Below are 21,937 nucleotides of genomic sequence, written 5' to 3'. Positions count from 1 at the left end.
CCCCCCCCCCCCCCCCAATTATCGCTATTTCGTTGTGTTTCTGGCCGGAGAGCTGGAAGTGATTGTGCTTGGTCTTGTCCGGGGAAATTAATTGCTTTTTTACTGTATAAATGTGAGCATGATGGTACCCTTGTTTTTTATTTAATGGTATAATCGTTGGTCTTCTCAGTTCTTTGGAGGCCCTCTGCTGATTATTACTATATTCAAGTTGCTTGGAATCATAGGGTTATCAGATAATGGCGTATTTATGAATAATAAACTTTGGGTTTTGCTGTTTGATAATAAATCAACTACAATTATCTTCTTCCTGATTTTTATTTCGTGTTTTAACTTTGCCCTTCTGATTTTTGATTGTAAACCATCCCCATTTTGTAATCTATTATAGTCACCATGGATGGGGCCTGTTCCTGGCGATATTGCAGAAGTTGAGGCATATTGTAGAATCTTTAGAACTGCTGAACGGCTCCACTCTTGTCTGATGGATACTCTTTGTAATCCTTTGACTGGTGAATGTAGCGTTTCATATGATGTTACACCAGGGGAAAATCCAATAATTGAGGATAAAATAGTCTCTGTTCTTGGATGTTTAGTATCACTTCTTAACAAAGGAAAGGAGGATGTACTTTCTGGAAGATCATCCGCCATGAATTCTTCCCACGTTACAAATTTAGATTCAATGGAGGATAATCTTCCTCCACTGGCTGCTTTTCGGAGTGAGATTAAAAGGTGTTGCGAAAGCTTGCATGTTGCTCTTGAAAACTTCTCGACTCCGGGCAATGACCGTAGTTTGGATTTATGGAGGAAACTTCAGAGGCTGAAGAATGTTTGTTATGATACTGGTTTTAATAGAGGGGAGGATTGTCCCTGCCATACATTGTTTGCCAATTGGAATCCTGTTTATCTACATTATTTCAAGGAAGAAACATCAGCAAAAGATTCTGATGTAGCCTTCTGGAGTGGTGGTCAGGTAACAGAAGAAGGTCTGAAGTGGTTAATCGAGAGAGGATTTAAAACGATTGTTGATCTTCGAGCAGAGACGGTGAAGGATGAATTCTACAGTGCATCCATACATGATGCTATTGGTTCTGCAAAAGTTAAGGTGATCAAAATTCCTGTTGAAGTTGGGACTGCACCAATGGTGGATCAGGTCGAGAAGTTTGCATCGTTGGTTTCGGATGGCAGCAGTGGATTGATCTATCTTCACAGTAAGGAGGGTGTGTGGAGGACATCAGCCATGATATCCAGATGGAGGCAATATGCTACTCGCAGTGGAGCACAGATCGTCTCTAATCATACTATCATTCCGGGCGATATTCCCCTTAGGGACGCCTCTTCCAAATTAGCACATAATCAAAATGGAGCAAAAGAGTCGCTTGAAACTTCTACCATTGGAAAAACATTTCCACGTGAAGAAGACAGCCAATCTTTGCAGCTAGAAAGTGCCCATCATAGTTCAATCAATGGAAAAAATTATGCAGAAACTGATAAAGTTAGTCCGAATATGAATGGAACGAATATGAATGGAACGTACAACGGGCCTATTCCTACACAAGATCTGTCATCTTTAAGAGCAGTTGATAATGGGGAAGAGCATCACCCTCTGAAAGCTCAGATTCCTCCACGCAATAGTTTTTCAAGAAAAGAAATGTCCACTTTTTTTAGGACCAAAAAGATAACTCAAAACTACTTACACCGTCAAATGAAAACGAAAGAAAAGTCTTCTACGGAGTTACCTGCAAGCAGTGTTCAAAGATTTAGTGTTGGTGATAGTGATCTTAAATCTGGAACTGTTGAAGCAGGAAATTCTAACGACAGCCCACGTGTGAACGATACGTCCTCGAAGATCCAATTTTCATCTACTACAAAGATGAAGTATGTCAATGTTGATAGTCCTGTATCAGCCAATCCTATTCGTAATAGACTTGTAGCTTCTACTGCTGTTGGAGATAAATTTCCCTCTAAATCAGAAACACATGGCTTAAAGAACAATGGTCAAGCAACTTCGGTTTCTAGCGATGTCGACGTGGAATATGTGGAGGGAAATATGTGTGCTTCTGCCACTGGTGTTGTAAGGGTGCAATCAAGAAGGAAGGCCGAGATGTTCTTAGTTCGAACGGATGGTTTTTCATGTGCTCGAGAAAAAGTGACTGAATCCTCTTTGGCCTTTACTCATCCTAGTACACAACAACAGATGCTTATGTGGAAATCCACTCCTAAGACTGTATTACTTCTCAAAAAGTTGGGTCAAGAGCTCATGGAAGAAGCTAAAGAGGTACCATAAAAACTGAATTTGAAATCTTGAAACCTACCTGTTCGATTTCAAATGACGTATAATTTTACATGGAAAATTCTATCCTTAATTGTAGGTTGCCTCGTTCTTGCATCATCAAGAGAAGATGAATGTCCTTGTCGAACCTGACGTTCATGACGTATTCGCAAGAATTCCCGGGTTTGGATTTGTCCAAACTTTTTATAGCCAAGACGCCAGGTAAGACTGCATTGATGAACTTGTTGACATTTCCTTTTTCAGGGATTTGCTTATCCTGTTGTATGCTTAGTGTAGTGACCTGCATGAGAAAGTTGATTTTGTGGCATGCTTGGGTGGTGATGGGGTTATTCTCCATGCTTCAAATTTATTTAGAGGTGCTGTTCCCCCAGTTGTTTCTTTTAATCTCGGGTCTCTTGGATTTTTGACTTCCCACACTGTAAGCTCTTTGACTCGAGCTTTTCGGTTTGTTTTGATTGACTACTGCACGGATGAATATTTGTTTGATAATAATACTTTTTTGATATAGTTTGATAGTTGTAGGCAGGACTTAAGACATGTCATTCATGGAAATGATTCACTAGATGGTGTCTATATAACTCTAAGAATGCGTCTTCAGTGCGAAATTTTCCGAAATGGCAAAGCTATTCCTGGGAAATTATTTAATATTCTTAATGAGGCTGTTGTTGATCGAGGTTCGAATCCGTACCTTTCCAAAATCGAATGTTACGAACATGATCGACTCATTACAAAGGTGGGTTTCCTTTTTGAAAATTAGTCCAGTTGATATGATGCAGATCATCATATTTTTTTCTTCAAGAGTGATATTCTCTGAACCATTGGCTGCAGCTACTAAGTATAAGATAGTCATTCTTGAGTGGAAATGCTTTTCAGGTCCAGGCCGATGGAGTCATTGTGGCTACACCTACTGGAAGCACTGCTTACTCTACCGCAGCAGGGGGTTCTATGGTAAGCTGATGTTTATTTATTTTTTTATAAGAAACAATTTCATTGATGATTGAAATTTACAAAAGGCCTTCCGAATTTTCAATGTGGAAGGTATAATTGTGGGAAGCAAAAATATTAGATAGTTTACACCAAGATATAGTTTGGTCAACAACATTGTCGATGTGAGATCCCATATCAGTTGGAGAGGGGAACGAAACATCTCTTATAAGGGTGTGGAAACCTCTCCATTGCAAACGCGTTTTAAAACCGTGAGGTTGACCGTGATACTTAACGGGTCCAAACGGACAATATCTACTAACAGTAGGCTTGAGCTGTTACAACTGATATCAGAGTCAGACACTGGGTGGTGTGCTAGCGAGTACGTTGGGCTCCAAGGGGGGTGGATTGTGAGATCCCACATTGGTTGGAGAGAGAAACAAAACATTCCCCCTATAAAGGTGTGGAAACATCTCCCTAACAGACGTATTTTAAAACCGTGAGACTGACGGCGATACGTAATGGGTAAAAGCGGACAATATCTATTAGTAGTGGGCTTGGGCTATTATAAATGGTATCAGCGAGGACACCGAGCAGTGTGCCACTGAGGATGCTGGGCCCCCAAAGAGGTGGATTATGGATTCCACATCGGTTGGAGAAAAGAACGAAACATTCCTTACAAGGGTGTGGAAACCTCTCCCAAACAAACACGTTTTAAAACTGTGAGGTTGACTGCGATACGTAATGGGCCAAAACGGACATTATCTGCTAATAATGGGCTTGGGCTGTTACAGTCAGAAGAGCTTTGTGTGAATACTCTTGGATTTCTCAATTATACTGATTTCTTTTCACATGCCACATTGTTGAAGTGGTTTCTGGCCATATGTATGCATAATGGAAAATATTGTTCTTGAATGTGATTATGGAGAGCCAGCCGTTAGGATGAAGTTCTTTATGCATCTTTGAGCCGATATTCTTCTATCTTGCAGGTGCATCCGAACGTTCCTTGCATGCTTTTTACTCCAATCTGTCCCCATTCTCTCTCATTTAGACCAGTTATACTTCCCGATTCTGCACGACTCGAGTTAAAGGTGATTTCATTTAGAACAACGCTTTCAAGTATCGACACAGACTCGTAGAAACTCATACATTACTTTACTTATACGATACAGGGATCAAATGCATACTTGTTTAGTCTCGTATAGCTTAGCGTTCTAATTGAGTATGACTCTACTTATATTGACAGATCCCGGAGGACGCACGGAGTAACGCTTGGGTTTCCTTCGATGGAAAGAGAAGGCAGCAACTCTCAAGAGGCGATTCCGTTCGGATATCCATGAGCAAGCATCCACTCCCAACTGTAAACAAGTGTGATCAAACTGGTGATTGGTTTCGCAGCTTGATTCGCTGTCTGAACTGGAATGAAAGGCTTGACCAGAAGGCCCTTTGAAGCCATACCATTAACTTCATTTCAAATCAATAAACGAGGTCTCTGTAAATCACTGTACATACACACAAAATTTGGCTTTTACAGTATATGAGTTCCTCAAAAGTGAAAGAGAAGATGGTAGGGAATACTTGTACTTCAATGGATACTATAAAAAAAGATTACTTTATAGAGTACTTGCACCGCGGGTTCTTGTTCGACACTCTTCGATTCAAACTTTATATAAATTTCAGAATATTCATGTCGTTCGTGTAACAGTTTAACCCCACCATTAGTAGATATTGTCTTTTTTAGGCTTTCCCTTACCTGTTTTCTTTTAATATATAAAATGTATCTGCTATAGGGAGGTTTCTATACCCTTATAAAGAATGTTTCGGGATCGTACATCTAATATGTTGATGAGGCATGAGAATTTCGAGAAATGAGGTGAAAACTTTGTACCTTATTGTTTGTATTGTCAACTTAGTTCATCATTAGTTCGAGCTTTTTTTAGTACAAGTGGGGTACGATGATTTAAATTTTTGATCTCGAGTTTTGTTCTTGTCTTTCTCTGTAGCTCAAATGAATATTAACCAAAATAGTAATAGAAACACGTGCACAAACGATTGGTAAGTATTGTTCGTAAGTGAAATTCAACTTTGAACCTCAATTATGTTTACTATTTCCTTTAAGATCATAATGTTGAACAACTTATGGTTAATGTTGAATATTAGTCCTCTATTTACAAATAATAATAATAATAATAATAATAAAATTTTTGATACGACACCGTTTAGTTGCTAAAAACTTCTGAGCAGCCGAACAGGTTAATAAGGAGACTAGCTTCGACATAGACCGTCGACGCGTCATCAGAGAAGAAACGAAAGCCTTTGCAATAGAGCTGCTGCCCGAGGTATTTGCTTACCGCTCCTTCGATCTCTTTTGTAAGTGGGCAAATACTGGGGAAAAGATTCAACTGGATCTAAAATTTTACCACTTTTCCGATTTGATTGAGTGGAATTTGTTCTGAATTGCATCTTCCGTTGGTTTTTGTTTCGAATAATTTTTCTTTATTCTGACTTGGATTGCCTCTGATATTTCGATTAGGTTATCCAAAACTAATCTATTGATTGTAGTGTCGCTGAGATTTTTGTACCTTCTGTTGTTTCGGATCCGCATTTTCTTTTCTTTTGCAATTGTTTGATTGCTGCTCATTTTGATCGCACATCTTGTTGTTTAGCTGGTTTCTGATTTCTGTTGCTGTCATTCCTCGTGGTTTGATGCTTGACTATTGGTTATGACGTTTTTGTGTTTGTGATTACTATAGGTCATGGCGGGGTCTGGGAGTTCCATGCTTACCTCATTTCTTCTGTTCACTGTCATTCTTTCGCTTCAAGAGATGTATAGAGGAAAGTTAGCTTCATCGGAGTTGTTTACCATACTTGGAGGATTCATCAGTTCTCTTCTATTTCTAGTGCTTCTAACTGTGAGTGCAAACGCTTTTATCCTTTTACCAGCTAGACTAACGTGTGGATTTATTTTATCTTCATGTGTATTTCTGGATCCGGTGGCTTTTTCTGGATGGGGAGTTTACAGATATTTTATGGAATAGTTCATGTTTTATCAGTATTTAATTCCGTCCTTGAGGCAGTTGAATCCACCTTCATAACATCTTTTGTCAATTACATGGACACTGAATAAGTGATTTAAATAAAAATGTGCAGTATTTCGTTGACTTCCATTTTGCATCGGTTACGAATTATAAGTTACAAAGATTTCTGCAATATTCTGATGTTTTCAATTCTAATCTCCTTGTTTTTTAAGAGATGATATTTCAAATTATAAATGATTACGACATTTTGGACCTGGTTTTGCTTGCTATCAAACGTAATGGAATCAGTTGTATTTCATGGTTTTTAGATAAGTTATGCATCGCATAACTCATGCAAACTGTTGCATGCTTACAGAATTTTGTACTTATGACCGTGTTTTTTTGCTTCAATTACAGCGTGCAGTTTATGAGCTTAATTTGTATTTAGTGCTTTTCAGCTTAAATTGCTGATTCAGCATAATAATTTTCATTTTCTTGATTTATTTATTGCAGTTTATAGGAAACTTCCAGGAATCATGTGGCATGCGAACTGGATGGGGAGCTGGTAAGTTTAGTTGCTTGTTCTTTTCTGCACAATATTTTTTCTTTTTCTGCTTAATTAGTTTGTCCAATACTAGCTCACGGTGTCTGAGTAGCACCAACTTAGCGGTTGCGAATTTTGAATTATTGGGACATTACAAACCAAGTGATCCGCTTGAATAACTAATAAGGTCTGAAAGAAAGGAGTCTCGGTATTCGTTCTGACTTCCGGGAACAAGATCCAAATTGACTTATTCGCTTGGCCAGTCGTCGGAATGTGCATTAATGGCTGTGGTGATAGGGGAGAAAGTCATAGTCACAATCTGGAGAGGAAACCCATTGATGTCTCTCGAGTATAGGTTTCATGGAAAGCACAGACTGTTTAGAAAATATTGTCTTAGTACTAATGCTGCAGATTGGAAACGTTTGATGATTTCTTTTATAGTTACCTGCAACAAGCATATCTGTTCTCTATAAATGTTCGTAACTGTTAGGATAAGTAAGCAATCCTGACACTATGGGGTAGGCACACACTCATGGTAGCCACAATCTATTTTCATGATTGAGTTGAAAGAAATCTGTATGGGTTTATTTCTGTATTTTTGGCCTTTTCTTCTTCATCTTATGCTGCATTGATTATGCTATTGAATGGAAACTTGTCAATCATGTACTCCATTTGATTTGTGCGTTATTAATGAAATGAAAATTTCATTGTTTAAAGTAGTACTTTCCTAGTACTAGATACTCTTTTCCTTTATGTTCTTTCATAACAAACGAATTTTCATTGATGTTTGTTGAATACCTTTATGTGAGTTAAGTCAGTAGATCATATATTATGATAAAGAATAGCATAATAGTGCCCACATCTGCCAGTTTCCTTGAGATGAGGCAGAATCAACTAACCATTTACTTTTCTGTTGCAGTCATCGTAGCAGAAGCAGTTGCATTGATTGCTGCAAGCACTGTTCATAGAGTTTGCATCACAACATGGTATCCTGACTTAATCCATATTCTTTACTGTGTTCATAGCTACTTCCCGTGGGAAGAAAGAAATGCAGAAGGAACCACTATAAAGAACTCATATCATAACGATTCAAAAGCGAAGATTATAAGATACAAAACTTATCCTGTCATAATCTAATATCAAATGTTCATAATGGTAACTTAATTTCAAATATTTCAGAAGGGAAGGGAACAAATTCTAGACGTATGTTTATAGCCATTATATTAAATAGTAGAACAGCACGTTCCTTATGATTGATTGCACCGAAACATCGAGTATCTTGAAACTCTAACTTCACATCTTTCTTGTTTTCTTCTGTTGCAGTTTCTTGTTCTCCGCTGGACTGCTGTATGAGTTGAACAAGTTTTCGAGCGTGGCACTTTCTAAATCTGAATCTAGAGCCAAAAGGCACTGAGATTGTAACTAAGTTCTTCAGAGAGGAACAACGTTGTTTTTGAGATTTTCTTTTTACCCTTAGCTCCTGCAGGATCACTGCACATTATGGTGCTGATTAGTTGTGTTTTTGTTTTCGTTTTAGGAGAGAGCCGGCTGTGGGAACAGTTACTACATTCATAACTATCATAATATTAACAATTACTGCCTTCAAACATTTTCTCCGTTGATTAAGTAAAAAATGTACGGCATGTCTCCTGATTAGAGGTCCTATCGCCTGCTATTGAATCTAGAACACTTCATATTGATCTTGAAAACTTTACAGATTTGCAATAACAGTTCAAATTATAGGAGTACTGCATGCTATTTCATATCTCAAAATAACTCCACAATGTACATATTAAAATTCTATTCCAAATCTAAACCAAAAAATAGATAGAATCTAACATTTATCGGACATATTCCGAATTCAAGCCATCAAGAGTTTAACACTTAAATCCAGACCTATGTAAAACTTTTCGACAATGTTGTTTACCAAGCTATATTTCGGTGTAAATTGTCTAATATTTTTACTTCCTATAGCTATACCTCCCTCATTACAAATTCGAAAGGTCTTTTGTAAGCACCATGGATTATACATCCCTTTTGTAAATTTTAATCATCAATGAAATTGTAGCAACTCTATGCATCAATCATAAATTATTTAACTCTACGAACTAATTAACTCCCTAGACAAAACAACCAAAGACTCAATAACTCCACTTAGTGCTATCTGATGAAAAAAAAAAAAAAAAAAATCTGAGCAAAGAGGTTGAGAAACATTTCCCTTGTTACCCCAATGGAAATGGTTGTACATAAAATTCAGCAGTAGCAAGTGGCAGCTCAAATCATTTTGACCATCTTTCTTTCTCTGCTTTTGCATTTCAGCTCTGCAACAGAAGGAAGGAAGAAACAGAAACTAGATGACATTTAGCCTGCAATAAGATGATGATATATGGGGAACTATGAATCCTTGCGTTTTAAAGAAATAACATATGGTACCTACAAAGGCAGAAAGAAAGCAGACCTCTTTTAATAGTCCATCCAGCAAAGATGGGAATTTTGAACAGCAGCGCATCATTCAGCCAAGTTCCTCAATCACACATTGGCTCCTTGACAAGTAAAGTCATTTTGTCCTGCAGAAATTTTAGAACATCTTCTCTGCCTTCCTTGATCAATAAGTGTCTCAACCTTCCAAATGTGACACCAGAAGGCCGTATTCCCTTCTCTATCATCTCTTCCAACAACACACTAGCTTTTGTAGCATTGCCTATCTGACACAGTCCATTAATAAGAACAGAAAACGTGTGCATGCTCGGAACAAACTGCTTCTTCTTCATATAATTCCAGACTTTAAGAGCCATATCAACCTCCTTCCTCTCACAGAACATTTTTATGATCATGGTATACGAATCTGCGTCTGGTTCGCACACTTTGACCATCCTACGAAACATCCTAAACGCCTCATCTGTCTCACCACTGCCTATTAAGCTGTTTATAATGATGTTGCAAGTCCTTGAATTGGGGCTAACACCCTTTAATTCCATGTCCTTTAACACCCTATACACATTCTTAATCCTGTTTGCTTTACAGAACGCAGAGATTAAAGCATTATATGCTGCTACATCAGCCCTTACTCCATTTCTTTCCATCTCCAAGAACGTAGAGACTGCCTCCTCGATCCGATTTTCTACACCATACGTATGTACCAAAACACTATAGACAAACGATGTCGGTCCACAATTATTAGAATCCATTTCTTTTACAACGCCAACTGCTTCGTCGATTCGTCCTGCTTTGCAAAGAACATCAACCATAATGCTATATGTCACTATATCAGGAATGCACCCGCTATCAATCATTTCTCTAAAAATCTCCCTTGCCCTTGGAAGATTTGGAGCCCTACCCCATCCTTCAATGAGTATGCTGTAAGTTTTCGAGTCAGGAACAAATTGATCCTTCATACTGTCAAAAATTTCCTGAGCCTTCCTCACATTCTTGGACTTGCACAGAGCACTCAGCAATCCATTAAATGCGGCTACATTTGGTTTCATGTTGTATTTTTCCATGATATTAAATGTATAAACTGTTTCCTCTACTTTCTGGGCTCTAGCATACTTTCTCATGATAATACAGAACGTCTCAACATTTAGAATCTCCTTATTCCTCATAACATTCACCAAATCCCACACCATCTGGTACTGCCTTATCTTAGCTAAAGACTCAATCATAGAGTGGTAAGCCCTCACACTATGGACATAGCTTCGTTGTTTGGAAGCCCATTCAAAGAACCTATAAGCTAACATGCCAGCATTCTCAAATCTTTTTAGGACAGCCTCAGCTATCTCAGGTGAAATCCTAATCCCACTTTGGTCAAGGGCAGTTTCAAGCGCCAGTGTTTGGCATGTCATCATGATTTTACATATACTCTTGGTTGAATCCGAGATTGTATCAACATGTTCACCAGAACTGTACAGCCTAGCCAACAATCTACATAGTGGAAGTTTATTTCTCTCATAGCTGCAAATTCTCATCATGGTACACAGAATTGAACTTTGCCTCAAACAATGTCAATAACATGAAAACAAGTAACTACAGATGCGATTATGGAAAAAACCATCACTTAAGTAGCTGCAGAGCTTCTTAAACACATAGTTGGAACAGAAATTAAGCATATTCCCAAACCAAACTATAGCTAGCTTGAACTTTCGAAGGACGCTAAAGAGAAAATGGAACAGAACTTGAGAAACTTATAAATCTATAAACAATCCAACGAGTAACAGTAGAACTAAGTAACGAAAACACAAAACAGGCTAGCGTGTCGCACCGTTGTTATCTTCTTCCTCGCTTCAATGGAAGAATGAAACGACGGCGGCGCGATCGAACAAATTCCTATCGCTTAGTGGCCGGTGAATGGCAATGATTAGTGCGAGCCTGCGAGGATGGTGGTTCGAATTTCAGCAGGCTGCGTTCCAATCCAATTTGGTATAGAATGGGCGCCGGATTTCGCTCCTCCGACGACACGGTTGCACGAGACCGATGAATTTTAGGGGTTGTATGCTAAACTACAAAAGAATAAAAGTTAAAATAAAAATATTAAAAATTAAAAATTAATTTTTTTTTTTTGAATTTTTTTAGACGTTTATGCTATTTTTAAAACTTCAAAAATTATTTTTGAAATAAATAAATTACTAATAATTTAAAGGTACAATAATTTCGAGATTCTTTTATTAGTTTTAATATTTTAAAAGTTTAAAGGTAATATTAAATTATTTTTTTGAAACTAAATAAAATGTTTAATAGCATTTTTACTAATCTAAGAAAAAAAACAAAGAAAAAAAAAAGTATATATATAAATTTAAATTCTCTCTCACACCGACACGGACTCGGAAACGGGAAATAGAATAGAAACAAATCATAATTTGATGTTGCAGAATGCGTGGTGGCTTCCACTCATATATTCGTACGGAGGGAGAGGGAGAAGCGGAGGGGCCACGAAGTTGTGATATCTTTGATTGATTTACCTTCTCCTTCCTTTGGACGATTTGTTTTTGAAGCTTGTTTGATGTTTATGCTTCAATTATCTGCGGCATTAATTCTGTGTTCTTTCTCACTTCAGAATTCGTATTTGAAGACAGTTTAATTGCTCGCTTTTGCTTTGAAGATTATTGGGTTTACTTTTGATCACATTGTTGAAAATTTGTGATTACGCCTGCAATGGACGAGTTTGGGGTATTGACAGAACGATTTGGATTGAAGCCGCAAGGAAAATCGGCTCCAATGGCCGCATCTAAGGCACCATCTCCTTCAAACACCTTCCAGTCCCGGAATTCCGGGTACAATTCGGGTTTGAACGGAAAATCCTCGTTTGACTCTGGTTTTGTTGACGTATCTTTTCAGAAAAATACTAAACCCGATAATTACGGAGGGCTTGATGATTACGATGGTCTTTTCGGGAGTCTCAACCAGTCAACGAAACATTCGGGGAATTCTGGAAGTTCTCCGTCTTCTTTTGACTACGATTCCATATTTTTTGGGTCGAAAAATTCAGATCCAACATATGATGATGTTTTTGGTGGGATTCCCGGATTCAAGAGCTCGGTTACAGCGAAGAAGGAGGATCCTGTCCGATCATTCCCCTCGTCTTTGAATCAGACCTCTCAAATTGGTGATTTGTTTGGTGATTTTGGCAGCAATGTGGGAAAAACTTCCCCGAAGCTGAACGGATTAAAAAATGCAGCAAATAACGCAGCTCCTTTTGATGAATTCATTTCTGGCTTTGGCAATAACAACTCTCGAACTAACAGGTATAATCAATGTAGATGCTTGAAAAACTGGCCTACATTATGTCGTTGGTATGAGAAAATTATGGTTTAGGTTCTGCTTTTTGTTGGTGAATCTACTGTATCATCATGCCGGTGTGAATTGAACTTAGGAAAAGATTGACATAGAATTTAGCTTCATTTTGGCATCACAGTTTCATTCCCTTCACTGTAAGATTAGTTTCTCGTTGTATCTGTAACCTGTCGTCGATAAAATGCATGTCATTTCCTTATTTTGGTTGCCATATATGCAACCATTCAAATGTAAAAATTAAGTTTTGACTTTCATTAATTACCTGAACTGTCCTATATGCCTACAACTATTCGTTTCTGCTTCCAAGGCAAATTCATACGAGCCATCGCCAATCAACAGCATTGTATTGAATTGTTAATGAAGTACAAACATATAACTGGAATGAAACATATTTGCAATTGAATACCATGGCTGCCTTTCAATTTTTCTTTAATCATAGTAGACCATTTACAATATTGTATGCCAAGAGAAACTCTCTTCAATGTGGGAATAAAGTCTTGATTATTGTAGAAATCTATTTTCTGTATACCCTATGTGCCTTCCCAAGCTCTCATTCAATTTTGTTCCTGCATATTTTTGACTAGATGATTTCCGTGCGTGTTGTTTTTATTGATGCATCTCTATTTTTCTCGTAAGTGTGATTACTCATACAATTGGTGCGTTCTAATCTTACTTGTTTGCACAGGGCAAGCATGCCAGACAATCTGACCCAGCAATCAACTGTCAGTTCAGCCAAAGTTCCTTTTATAGAACTAGAATCGACTTCAATACCGTCTTATAATTCGTCTGAAGCTTCAAAATTTGACAGCCCCCCAAGTTCTTCCTCACCATTCAGGATTCCTCGGATACCAAAGCCAGGTCATAAGGAAGATAAAGGTGCTTCAGCTTCCCTAAATTCATAAGTATTGATATGCCCAATCTCATCAAAATTTGACAATATGAAGATGCTCTGTGCAGTTAAGAGCTCCTCTTCCTCTCCTATAGATGAATTGGATAACTTTGCTAGGGGGAAGATGCAGAATAACAGTGAAGGGAAAGTCAATGCCTCAACACACATGAGTAGAAATTGTCATGTTGCACATGCTGCAGGAGTAAATCATCATAAGACTGTTGACGATCTGGACTCCTTTTTCAACGTGGGTCCTCGATCACGGAGTGTTCCAAGGTCACAAACGACGACTCCGGTAACCACTTAACACCACCAATGCTTGTACAAAAGAAAAAAGAATATGAAAATTGGTTGCAGTTAAAACAATATATATTTGTTTATTTGTATCCTAAACCACCAGATGGACACGTCTGTTAATGTTGTGGTGTTATTTTTCAGGATCCTCTATTTGACGTTCCTAAATACAACAAACCATCTGAAATTCCCAAAACTGCTTCTTCTGCTGTTAATCTTGTGGACGATCTTTCGTCGGTTTTCGGAGGTGATATACATACCATGGAATGCAGCTTCAGCTATGACTATATGCAATTGACTACAGTTTTCTCGATTGTTTTTTCCTTCAATCTATAAAAATTTGTTTTTCCCCAATCCCTTTTTTCTCTCATGGTAGATGCTCCTTCATTTGGACATTTTGAAGAAGTTGCTGGGGAGAGTGAAGAAAGAAGAAGAGCTAGAATGGGGCGTTTCCAGAGAACCCAAGAGCGAGCAGTTTGTGCTTCTCTTTCTCTCTTTTTTCTTCTTTATTACAATTTGTACCTATTAGAGTTTAGATTTCTCTTCTTAGATGGATGTTCTTATTCATTGAATTAAAAGCAGTTCAAATCGATTCCTAGTGGGATTTGAGGCATAGGCATAGACTTCCTAGTAATTTTGGCAAACTGATTATGGATTTTGCATTTCTTTTTTTGTTCATCTTTATCAGGAACATTTGCACCATCTTAATGTTTTATTTTCAGGCAAGAGCAGTGGCTGATTTGAATCAGCGTGATTTTCAAACACAGCATGAGCAAGAAGAGAAGCGTGTTAGTATTCAATTGCTCAATTGTGTTTTGACTTACAGTTATAATTCTCATTTTGGTTAAATCCAAAGGCTTGGTTGGTTTATTTCCAGTTTTGTTTGATTTGACCAGAGGTTTGCTGAGTCTTTAGATGTTGATATCAAGCGCTGGGCTGCAGGGAAGGAAGGCAACATTCGTGCACTGTTATCGTCATTGCAATATGTGTGTTTCTTAGTTTTAGTTTTTCTCTCTCATTCTAATGTTCCTTACCTAGTGTCCGTTATTTTCTATTATTCTCCATGTGAGCATTTCGATTAGCTTTTCTCTCTCTATTTATTATTATTTATTTATTTATTTTGAGAAATGGAGTCACACACCAAAAAATAAGCTCAACCTAAAGGCCTTAGGGATAGGATCCATAGGCATAGAAAGGAGAAATCGAAGAAAAGGGAAAGAGGGAATATTATGCAAGGATTTGTGTAAAGCACTCGGTTGGTGGTTGTTTACTGAATATGTTCACTAAATTTAACAAAAGTGGTGAACTTATATGCGAAACATCTAGAAATCCTTTCTTCTGAAGAAGCCAAAGAGACCTCTACAAGCCTTTGAGCAATGGATTATACTCTTTTCTTTTTAACCATCAGCCTGAAATAAACTAAAAAATCTCATCTTCAATCTTCTTGGGGGAACAGGAGGGCGCCAAGAAGATTCAAAGTTATTGGTCATTCCTCTAATTTTCTTTCCATTAAACATCTTCTCAGCTGAAGATCCCAAGTATTATTGTAAGCGACCAGCAAGTATTTATAGTGACAAACTTGAAATTTGAGACCTTATTTATGTGGAAGGAAAGAAGCTGAATACAGGAAGAGGAGAAGTTCTAGAAGAGTTAAAGATCTTATTCTAAAAGAGTTGTTGACCTTAAACTGCTTCTGCATTTCCCCTTCATGGAGAGAAAAAAACTTCTCATCTTTGGAATTGTTTATGATGTATTTCCTGTAGGGATCTGTGATGGTAAAGACTCAGGATTTAGAGAAGCCTAGGCTAGTATTGAGGATAATGAAAAACCATAGTACCTTTGTAGGCTAGTATTGAGGATAATCAAAAATCAAAGTACCTAAACTGTATAAATTTTTCTTTTGACTTCGTTGGTAGATAAGTTAATATTGGCAACATGATTCAATAAAGCTACCTTGCAGTAGGCTGGTTTGAGGAGAGACAAACAAGCTTAAGTCCATTGATTCTCTTTTGGTAATATTGTAAATAGTAGCATTCGTAAAATGTGTTTACTTCCCTGACCTTTTGCATGACATGTGGTAATGCTTATAAGGATGTATACATAAACATACATAACTTCTTGTAGACACTTGAATAGTTATATTCTTAGAGAAGCATGGGCTGGTGGCTGCACCCCATGATCATAACGAAGAATATTTTCATAAAAGCCATCAACTTTAAAATACGTTCACACGTTCAACCAGTCCAGATTCTCTAGCTGTAATTGGCAACAATATAGATTCGTTTACTAGCATGCTGATTAATCTCCACTCTACTGGTGATTAGGTTCTCTGGTCGGGATGCGGTTGGGAGCCAGTTTCATTGACGGATATGATTACTTCTACCTCAGTTAAAAAAGTATACAGGAAGGCAGTCTTGTGCATTCATCCGGATAAGGTACAACAGAAGGGTGCCAGTATTGAGCAGAAATATACAGCAGAGAAGGTTTTTGATATCCTTAAGGTGACTTGCCAATATTTCATTTTCTTCTTTTAGCATCCTTAGCTTCATGTTAGCATCTCGACTTGGTTTCTGTTTTTCGAACGATAAGGTGTATGATCTTTTGAGTTTGGTTACATGTTTAGAGAATGGGTTGTTTGTTTTTATTTAAAATTTTCGTTGAGCTTAGGTCGTCTCCAATGCAGATACTGATTGTTATAGAATTATAAAAGTACCAAATGATTTCCTACTTGGAATGTTTCTATGACAAACTATTGTAATCCTAGGAGAAATAAACAGACAAAGGATTGATCTATGACTGTCTTCCTCTGGAACGGCCTAAGATTACCGATAGCAGATATTGTTCCCTTTGGATTTTTCTTTCCGGACCCTTATACAGAATGTTTCGTTCTCCTCCCCAACTGATGTGGGATCTCACAATCCATCCCCTCTGAAGCCCAGCGCCTTGCTGGCACACCACCTCGTGTCCACCCCCTTTGGGGCGCAGCCTCCTCGCTGGCACATCGCCCGGTGTCTGGCTCTGATAACATTTGTAACGGCCCAAGACCACTGCTAGCAGATATTGTCATCTTTGGGCTTTTCTTTTTGGACTTTCCTTCAAAGTTTTTAAAACGTGTCTGCTAGGGAGAGGTTTCCACACACTCTTATAAAGAATGTTTCGTTCTTTTCCCCAACCTGAGTAGGATCTCACATTCTCATCTTTCTTGTCCAAACAATTGGTTGTTCAATACACGACTTCTTTTAGATTCAAAGTCTAATTCAGTTTACTTGTTTTGACTGTCTTATTACCATCATTTCTGTCTTACATTGAAACAGGAAGCCTGGAATAAATTCAGCAAAGAGGAACTTTAGACACAACCTCGGATGATTGTTTCTTTTCAACCACCATGTCACCTGCAAAGTATGAGTACCTAATCAGGGGGAGACGACCAAACTACCATGGCAAGAGCCGTCTGCTTCCTGCAGGTCAGTCTTGAGGCCATTTGGCTGTTAATATTGTGTTCAACATGTTCTCAGAGAAAGATCTATAAGGTCGTGACTACTTGAAAATTTTATTCCATGGGCTAAATCATAGTTTCATACTTCGAAATAATGCTGATAATTCTTTAAATTTGCGCCAGATTCATTGCTATTGTAGAGTATTTCTTCCATTTTCCTCTTTCTTTCTTCTGTATACTGTATTCGGTGAAAGTGTACATTCAAACCATTTGTATTATCTGTTGTAAGAGTATCCTTGAATTGTGTAACCTTGGGAAATTTTTTAATCAACTTTTGTATTCTTTTTCCCCTCTGAGTGATTCTTTTCGTACTACGGATTTAGCGAGTCTCTTTTATATTTCAAACACAAATTTCTTCAAGGAGGTCCATTTATCCTAGAGCTTGTGATCTCATGGAGACCCGCTTCAAATGGGGTGAAAAAATTTCCATTCAAATGGGGGAATAGGAGAAGAGGGAGTAAAGTGAGATTCCTCCTCGTTGGATAAACGAGGTTAGGGTAGATAAACAAGGTTGGGGATAGAATTGTATTCATCATCCTTGCCTTGCTCTATCACGATCGTGAAACTTGGGGTTTAAACAATTAATTTCGAGGCTTCGTATGAATATTATTACTTACCTATTACAATATTTAAGGTTTTGAAACTATAATTATAATGGAGAAGGCTTCTTCATCCTTGTCCCGTAGACATCTCTAGTTGATAAACTTTCGTAATAACACTCTGGTTGAAGATAAGAAGAAAACATTCACGTTCATAAAATTCAGTTTCTCGGTATGGAGCTTTTGCCTTTCCCGTTAAATCATTAATCCAATCGAAACAATATCAAAGTAAAAAAATAAACAAACATATCATGGCCTTTACCTCGTCCAAACAAATGACAAATGCAAAAGGGAAGGTAAGAGAACGACAGCAATTACTTTTCCAATGAAAATATGAACTTCCCAGAAACATCACGAAACCAACCCACCTGCGACGAAGCCGCCGCTAGTGGGCGGCTCTCGACTTGAGACTTTCCGGCGTTCTCACCCATAAATATTATTGGGTTGGTTTGATTTTTAGGGCTACCTTTTGCAATCCGTATTAACGTTGATATAAACTATTCTTGTCATTTCTCTCAATAATATTGTACGACCATCTTTCTTTCGTATTCAAAAAAGTACTTTTGTTGTTTTTCTTACAGTAATATTGTGATAGTTCTTCCATATCTCAATACTACAACTTTTAGTAGCATCTTTCTTTCGTGTTTCAGATAATATTGTAACGCTCTATTCTAGCTTCTTAGCCCTATCCTTTCAACCCATTTGATGTTAGAGCTCATGTTAACTCCATAATCCCGACAAGATTATTAAGACAGGTGAATCAAACACAAGCCTAAAAAACTCAAATTTCAACTTCTTTGCTTCAATCTTGGATTTGAATTATTCAAATTGCTTAGCTAAGGCAGAGAAAAAACAAATCTTTTTATCACACGATAATAAAACTAACCATCAAACTTTGAGACAGTAATCGATGTTAAGTTATACTCAAATTAACAAAATACAACCGTTTATGATAGACATATTCTAGAACAAAGTGCTTGCTTTACGATGAAATTTGTATGCATTGAAAGTCAATGGTTACCAATAATAAAGAGAATTACGAAAATATTAAAAAATATGTTCGATAATTAACATAACTTTCACCGGAACAACTTTTTTTTTTTTCAATTTTCGTTGAGTCGTGTTTACTTTCACTCAAAGCTAACACGAGTTCACATCCCCACAAATTTTACCTGATTTTATACTATAAAATTAAATTTATAAAAATATAAATTGAATAAACCTTTACTGCTTTTTGACCTATTGGGATTTGATGGAAATTTGTTTGAAAAATGGTCCCAAAGACCTTTTGAGTAACACCATGTTTATATATATATATATATATATATATATATATACATATGTAATTATATTTTTGAATTTATTAAAATATTTTATAATTTTAGTATTGTTCACTAAACTTTTTTTAAAGAAATATATAAGAGAAAACTTGATCTCTGTAAATTTGTATGGAGAATTTCTACTGTTGGATGGTAAAAATATAGAAATTTTGAAACAATAAACATTAAAATGAGTGGCAGAGACGGAAACTAAAAATACTTTTAGTTATCTTTCGATCTGATTGTTATGGAGGTTAAAGGTTAAATTGAAAATCAGAAACTCGTGGTAAAAGGCTTGTAGCTCTTCAGATCAATAAGAACTCCGGCGACCGAACCGATGGCGGCGGCTATCGAGATTATAAGACAGGCGACGCTCAAGATTTGGAAGCGCACCCATCTAGAACTCCATTTAGGTATCTTCTTTTGAAGAATGTACATCTCAACAGGGTAATAGACAGCAAGAGGCCAAAATCCAATAGCTCCAAGGAGTCCAACGACGTCGTTGAAGAACGGTAGAAGCATGGAGATCAAGGTCGTTACAATCACAAAAACCGCCCTCCAAACCAACCGGAAAAGGTTGAATTTGTACGGCCGGAAGCCGGGGATCGGAATTTCGATCTCTTTGGTGATGAATTTGTTGGCCGGAAACTTCTCCGACGCATACTTTTCCACAAAGGCAAAAATGGGTTGGCAGTACACTTGGTAAGCTCCGACAAGGTGGATAACAATGGCGGCATTGGCAATGTCGATAACCCAATAAGGAGTATAGAATCCGGTCAGTAGATTCGGTGGCGACATGTCGCCGAAGGCGGCGTAGCCGGCGCAGCCACACAACATATAGAATAGTGTTGTCACCGTCACACTCACTAGTGTTGCCTTCTTCATTGTCTTCCCCTCTGACGGCGGCGATCTAATTGTGTCCTGTTTCATAGCTTCATATCTCCGTCACTGAACTTGAAAGTTTAAGCTGATAGATTACGACGACCGACGAGAGATCGTACCTGAATTTCGATGAGGATCATCGAGTACGAGTAGGCGAAAGCAATGTCTCCAAGAGCTTGGAAATTCCTCCAAACTTTTTGGGATTGAGTGGCAGTTCCTGAGCTGATTCCAGTCAAATTGCCTTTGATTTCCCCAGTTTCTAGAACAAACAAGAACAGGGTCAGAATCTCCAAGAAAAACATCAAAGAACAGAGGAACAGAGGAACAGAGATGTCGGAAAATTTACCGGCGACTCGGGAAACTCCGAGGCCGAGTCCTATAGTTGAGTAAGTAAAAGACATGACAGCAGCGACAATGGAGAGCCACCATAGCTGATCAAAATCTGGAATTTGTGATAAAATTATCTCAACAATCCCAAAAGCAATCATATACGGATTGCTATTGATTGGGCAAGGATCTTTCCCACCACTTGCATGGAAGCAATTTGACCTTTTAATTGCCCTGCAAATTTCAGATCACCTGAAGAACATCAGAAATGAACAAGAACAAGAAGAAAAAGCTTTTAAAAGTTCCCTCACATCATGCTTATGGCTGAAGCAATTGTAGAGCCAATTGCGATTCCGAAAAGACTCAAGTATTGAACAAACCCACATAATTTCACATTAAAACCGCCTGTAAATCAGAAAAAACAGAGCATATAAGGTTAAGGGGGAAAATTCTTGAATCATTCTTGACAATTTGGAATAAAACGACCATAAATTTGGGATTTTACTCACCGAAATTGGCCTCAACGGCATCCATGTAAGTGTAGTTTCTCTTGCCGGAAACAGGGTCGCCGGACCGGTAACAGGCGGAGAGAAAAAGGGAAGTGTAATAAGTAACTACTGCGAACAAGAACATAGCCAACGGACCGGCGATCCAGCCGAGCTGTGCCGTCGCCCACGGCAATGAAAGAACGCCAGAGCCAATAATGGCTGTAATAATGTGAGCACTAGCTGTCCAAACATTCCCTGTTTTTTCAAAACAAAAACACCATAAGACCCTGTTTTTTTTTTTTTGAAGAAACAGAGGACTCTGTTTTAACTGTTGGAAATGTTATACCAGTTCGCTTTAGCCGGCCGTCGTCGTCAAAGCACTTGGAACCACCTTGTGGAACCGCCGCCGTGGAAACACCAAAAGCTTGATTCTCAGCCATCTTCAAAATCAAACGATAACAGAGGCAAATCAGCTGTTTTTTCTCAGACCCTTTATGGTTAGCGTTTCAGAATGTCTGAAAAAACAGAGCTCCAATGTTTTTGTTTTGGGGAAGAAGGAGATGGGTGTTCGTGTTTTATAGAGAAGAAGACGAACAAGAAAGCACGTGCTGTTTGAAGAAAGCTAAGGGAAGGTGAACCGAGTGGGTCTGTTGACGGTCGATTTACCTTTCTCACCACTTTTGACTCCGATGTGAGCTTCCTTTGAAGCTGCAAAATCCTTCCACGTTTCGGGGAAAAAACATTTAAAAAAAAAAACAATTTTTATATTTCTTACCCCTCCCCTAGCAACTAGACTTGTTTCATCATACACATCGTTCGTGCATGCACGTTTGTCCATTCCGACCCTAACCCATTAGTCTCTACTCTGAGCCAAAACCCTTCAAATATAATATTGCATCTCATTTAGTCGTCGTGATAAATTCTCACTTTAAATATCATAAATAAATTCCTAAGTTATTTTAAAATTAAAATAGTAGTTAAATTTAATGAAAATTGATAGAAATTTTTGTGCCATATTCACTTTGATGGCAGCCCCTTCCATGGCAATTTAAGTTGTTTGGATAAAAAAAAAAAAAAAAAAAAA

General features: G+C 37.8%; 5 protein-coding genes across 7 annotated transcripts in view; 3 read left to right on the top strand and 2 right to left on the bottom strand.

Moving 5' to 3' along the window:
• LOC111489732 (NAD kinase 2, chloroplastic-like) overlaps positions 1-4,902 on the top strand; it is a 5,641-nt gene extending 739 nt beyond the window's left edge. Inside the window, exons 2-8 of the mRNA XM_023138079.1 lie at positions 386-2,272; positions 2,367-2,488; positions 2,564-2,705; positions 2,796-3,020; positions 3,161-3,235; positions 4,201-4,302; positions 4,458-4,902. Of these exons, the coding sequence (XP_022993847.1) occupies positions 386-2,272; positions 2,367-2,488; positions 2,564-2,705; positions 2,796-3,020; positions 3,161-3,235; positions 4,201-4,302; positions 4,458-4,661 (2,757 nt within the window). The 3' untranslated portion in view covers positions 4,662-4,902. The remainder of the gene's footprint in view (positions 1-385; positions 2,273-2,366; positions 2,489-2,563; positions 2,706-2,795; positions 3,021-3,160; positions 3,236-4,200; positions 4,303-4,457) is intronic.
• Positions 4,903-5,460: 558 nt separating this feature from the next.
• Positions 5,461-8,381, top strand: LOC111489787 (protein KRTCAP2 homolog). Of its 3 annotated transcripts, none has more exons than XM_023138169.1 (5): positions 5,461-5,550; positions 5,965-6,123; positions 6,742-6,793; positions 7,692-7,758; positions 8,096-8,381. In XM_023138169.1, the coding sequence occupies exons 2-5, from the start codon at positions 5,968-5,970 to the stop codon at positions 8,184-8,186; spliced, it is 366 nt and encodes a 121-aa protein (XP_022993937.1). In that variant the 5' UTR covers positions 5,461-5,550; positions 5,965-5,967; the 3' UTR covers positions 8,187-8,381. The 3 variants fall into 3 exon arrangements, with proteins under 3 accessions (XP_022993937.1, XP_022993938.1, XP_022993939.1); XM_023138170.1 differs by having other exon boundaries at positions 5,474-5,581; XM_023138171.1 differs by lacking the exon at positions 5,461-5,550 and adding an exon at positions 5,605-5,744.
• Positions 8,304-11,274, bottom strand: LOC111489748 (pentatricopeptide repeat-containing protein At1g77360, mitochondrial). The gene is made up of 2 exons (XM_023138104.1): positions 9,231-11,274; positions 8,304-9,093 (listed from the first exon to the last, which is right to left on the bottom strand). Exon 1 carries the CDS (start codon positions 10,738-10,740, stop codon positions 9,298-9,300), a length of 1,443 nt encoding a protein of 480 aa, XP_022993872.1. The 5' UTR covers positions 10,741-11,274; the 3' UTR covers positions 8,304-9,093; positions 9,231-9,297.
• Positions 11,275-11,586: 312 nt separating this feature from the next.
• Positions 11,587-17,529, top strand: LOC111489744 (auxilin-related protein 1-like). Its single transcript, XM_023138095.1, has 9 exons — positions 11,587-12,510; positions 13,245-13,435; positions 13,517-13,743; positions 13,887-13,989; positions 14,119-14,216; positions 14,465-14,530; positions 14,639-14,728; positions 16,067-16,243; positions 17,057-17,529. Exons 1-9 carry the CDS (start codon positions 11,921-11,923, stop codon positions 17,090-17,092), a joined length of 1,578 nt encoding a protein of 525 aa, XP_022993863.1. The 5' UTR covers positions 11,587-11,920; the 3' UTR covers positions 17,093-17,529.
• A 1,833-nt stretch (positions 17,530-19,362) lies between these two features.
• LOC111489750 (amino acid permease 3-like) lies at positions 19,363-21,410 on the bottom strand. Its single transcript, XM_023138108.1, has 6 exons — positions 21,200-21,410; positions 20,875-21,108; positions 20,677-20,770; positions 20,385-20,599; positions 20,158-20,297; positions 19,363-20,077 (listed from the first exon to the last, which is right to left on the bottom strand). Exons 1-6 carry the CDS (start codon positions 21,291-21,293, stop codon positions 19,430-19,432), a joined length of 1,425 nt encoding a protein of 474 aa, XP_022993876.1. The 5' UTR covers positions 21,294-21,410; the 3' UTR covers positions 19,363-19,429.
• Positions 21,411-21,937: the final 527 nt, after the last annotated feature.

The sequence above is a fragment of the Cucurbita maxima genome, unplaced genomic scaffold (genome assembly GCF_002738345.1).
Source record: "Cucurbita maxima cultivar Rimu unplaced genomic scaffold, Cmax_1.0 Cma_Scf00014, whole genome shotgun sequence".
Taxonomy (NCBI): Eukaryota; Viridiplantae; Streptophyta; class Magnoliopsida; order Cucurbitales; family Cucurbitaceae; genus Cucurbita; species Cucurbita maxima.
Note: the sequence above shows the minus strand (reverse complement) of the source record. Positions and strands in the feature narration are given on the sequence as shown.

Bases quoted from the DNA above. Each gene is read 5' to 3' on its own strand.
- LOC111489787 (XM_023138169.1), top strand. From the start codon at position 5,968: ATGGCGGGGTCTGGGAGTTCCATGCTTACCTCATTTCTTCTGTTCACT. The intron at 6,124-6,741 runs GTGAGTGCAAAC...TATTTATTGCAG, and splicing joins TATTTCTAGTGCTTCTAACT to TTTATAGGAAACTTCCAGGA. The intron at 6,794-7,691 runs GTAAGTTTAGTT...TTTCTGTTGCAG, and splicing joins GCGAACTGGATGGGGAGCTG to TCATCGTAGCAGAAGCAGTT.
- LOC111489748 (XM_023138104.1), bottom strand. From the start codon at position 10,740: ATGATGAGAATTTGCAGCTATGAGAGAAATAAACTTCCACTATGTAGA.
- LOC111489744 (XM_023138095.1), top strand. From the start codon at position 11,921: ATGGACGAGTTTGGGGTATTGACAGAACGATTTGGATTGAAGCCGCAA. The intron at 14,531-14,638 runs GTTAGTATTCAA...TGATTTGACCAG, and splicing joins ATGAGCAAGAAGAGAAGCGT to AGGTTTGCTGAGTCTTTAGA. The intron at 14,729-16,066 runs GTGTGTTTCTTA...ACTGGTGATTAG, and splicing joins TGTTATCGTCATTGCAATAT to GTTCTCTGGTCGGGATGCGG.
- LOC111489750 (XM_023138108.1), bottom strand. From the start codon at position 21,293: ATGGCTGAGAATCAAGCTTTTGGTGTTTCCACGGCGGCGGTTCCACAA. The intron at 20,771-20,874 runs GTGAGTAAAATC...TCTGATTTACAG, and splicing joins TGCCGTTGAGGCCAATTTCG to GCGGTTTTAATGTGAAATTA. The intron at 20,600-20,676 runs GTGAGGGAACTT...TGAAATTTGCAG, and splicing joins GCTTCAGCCATAAGCATGAT to GGCAATTAAAAGGTCAAATT.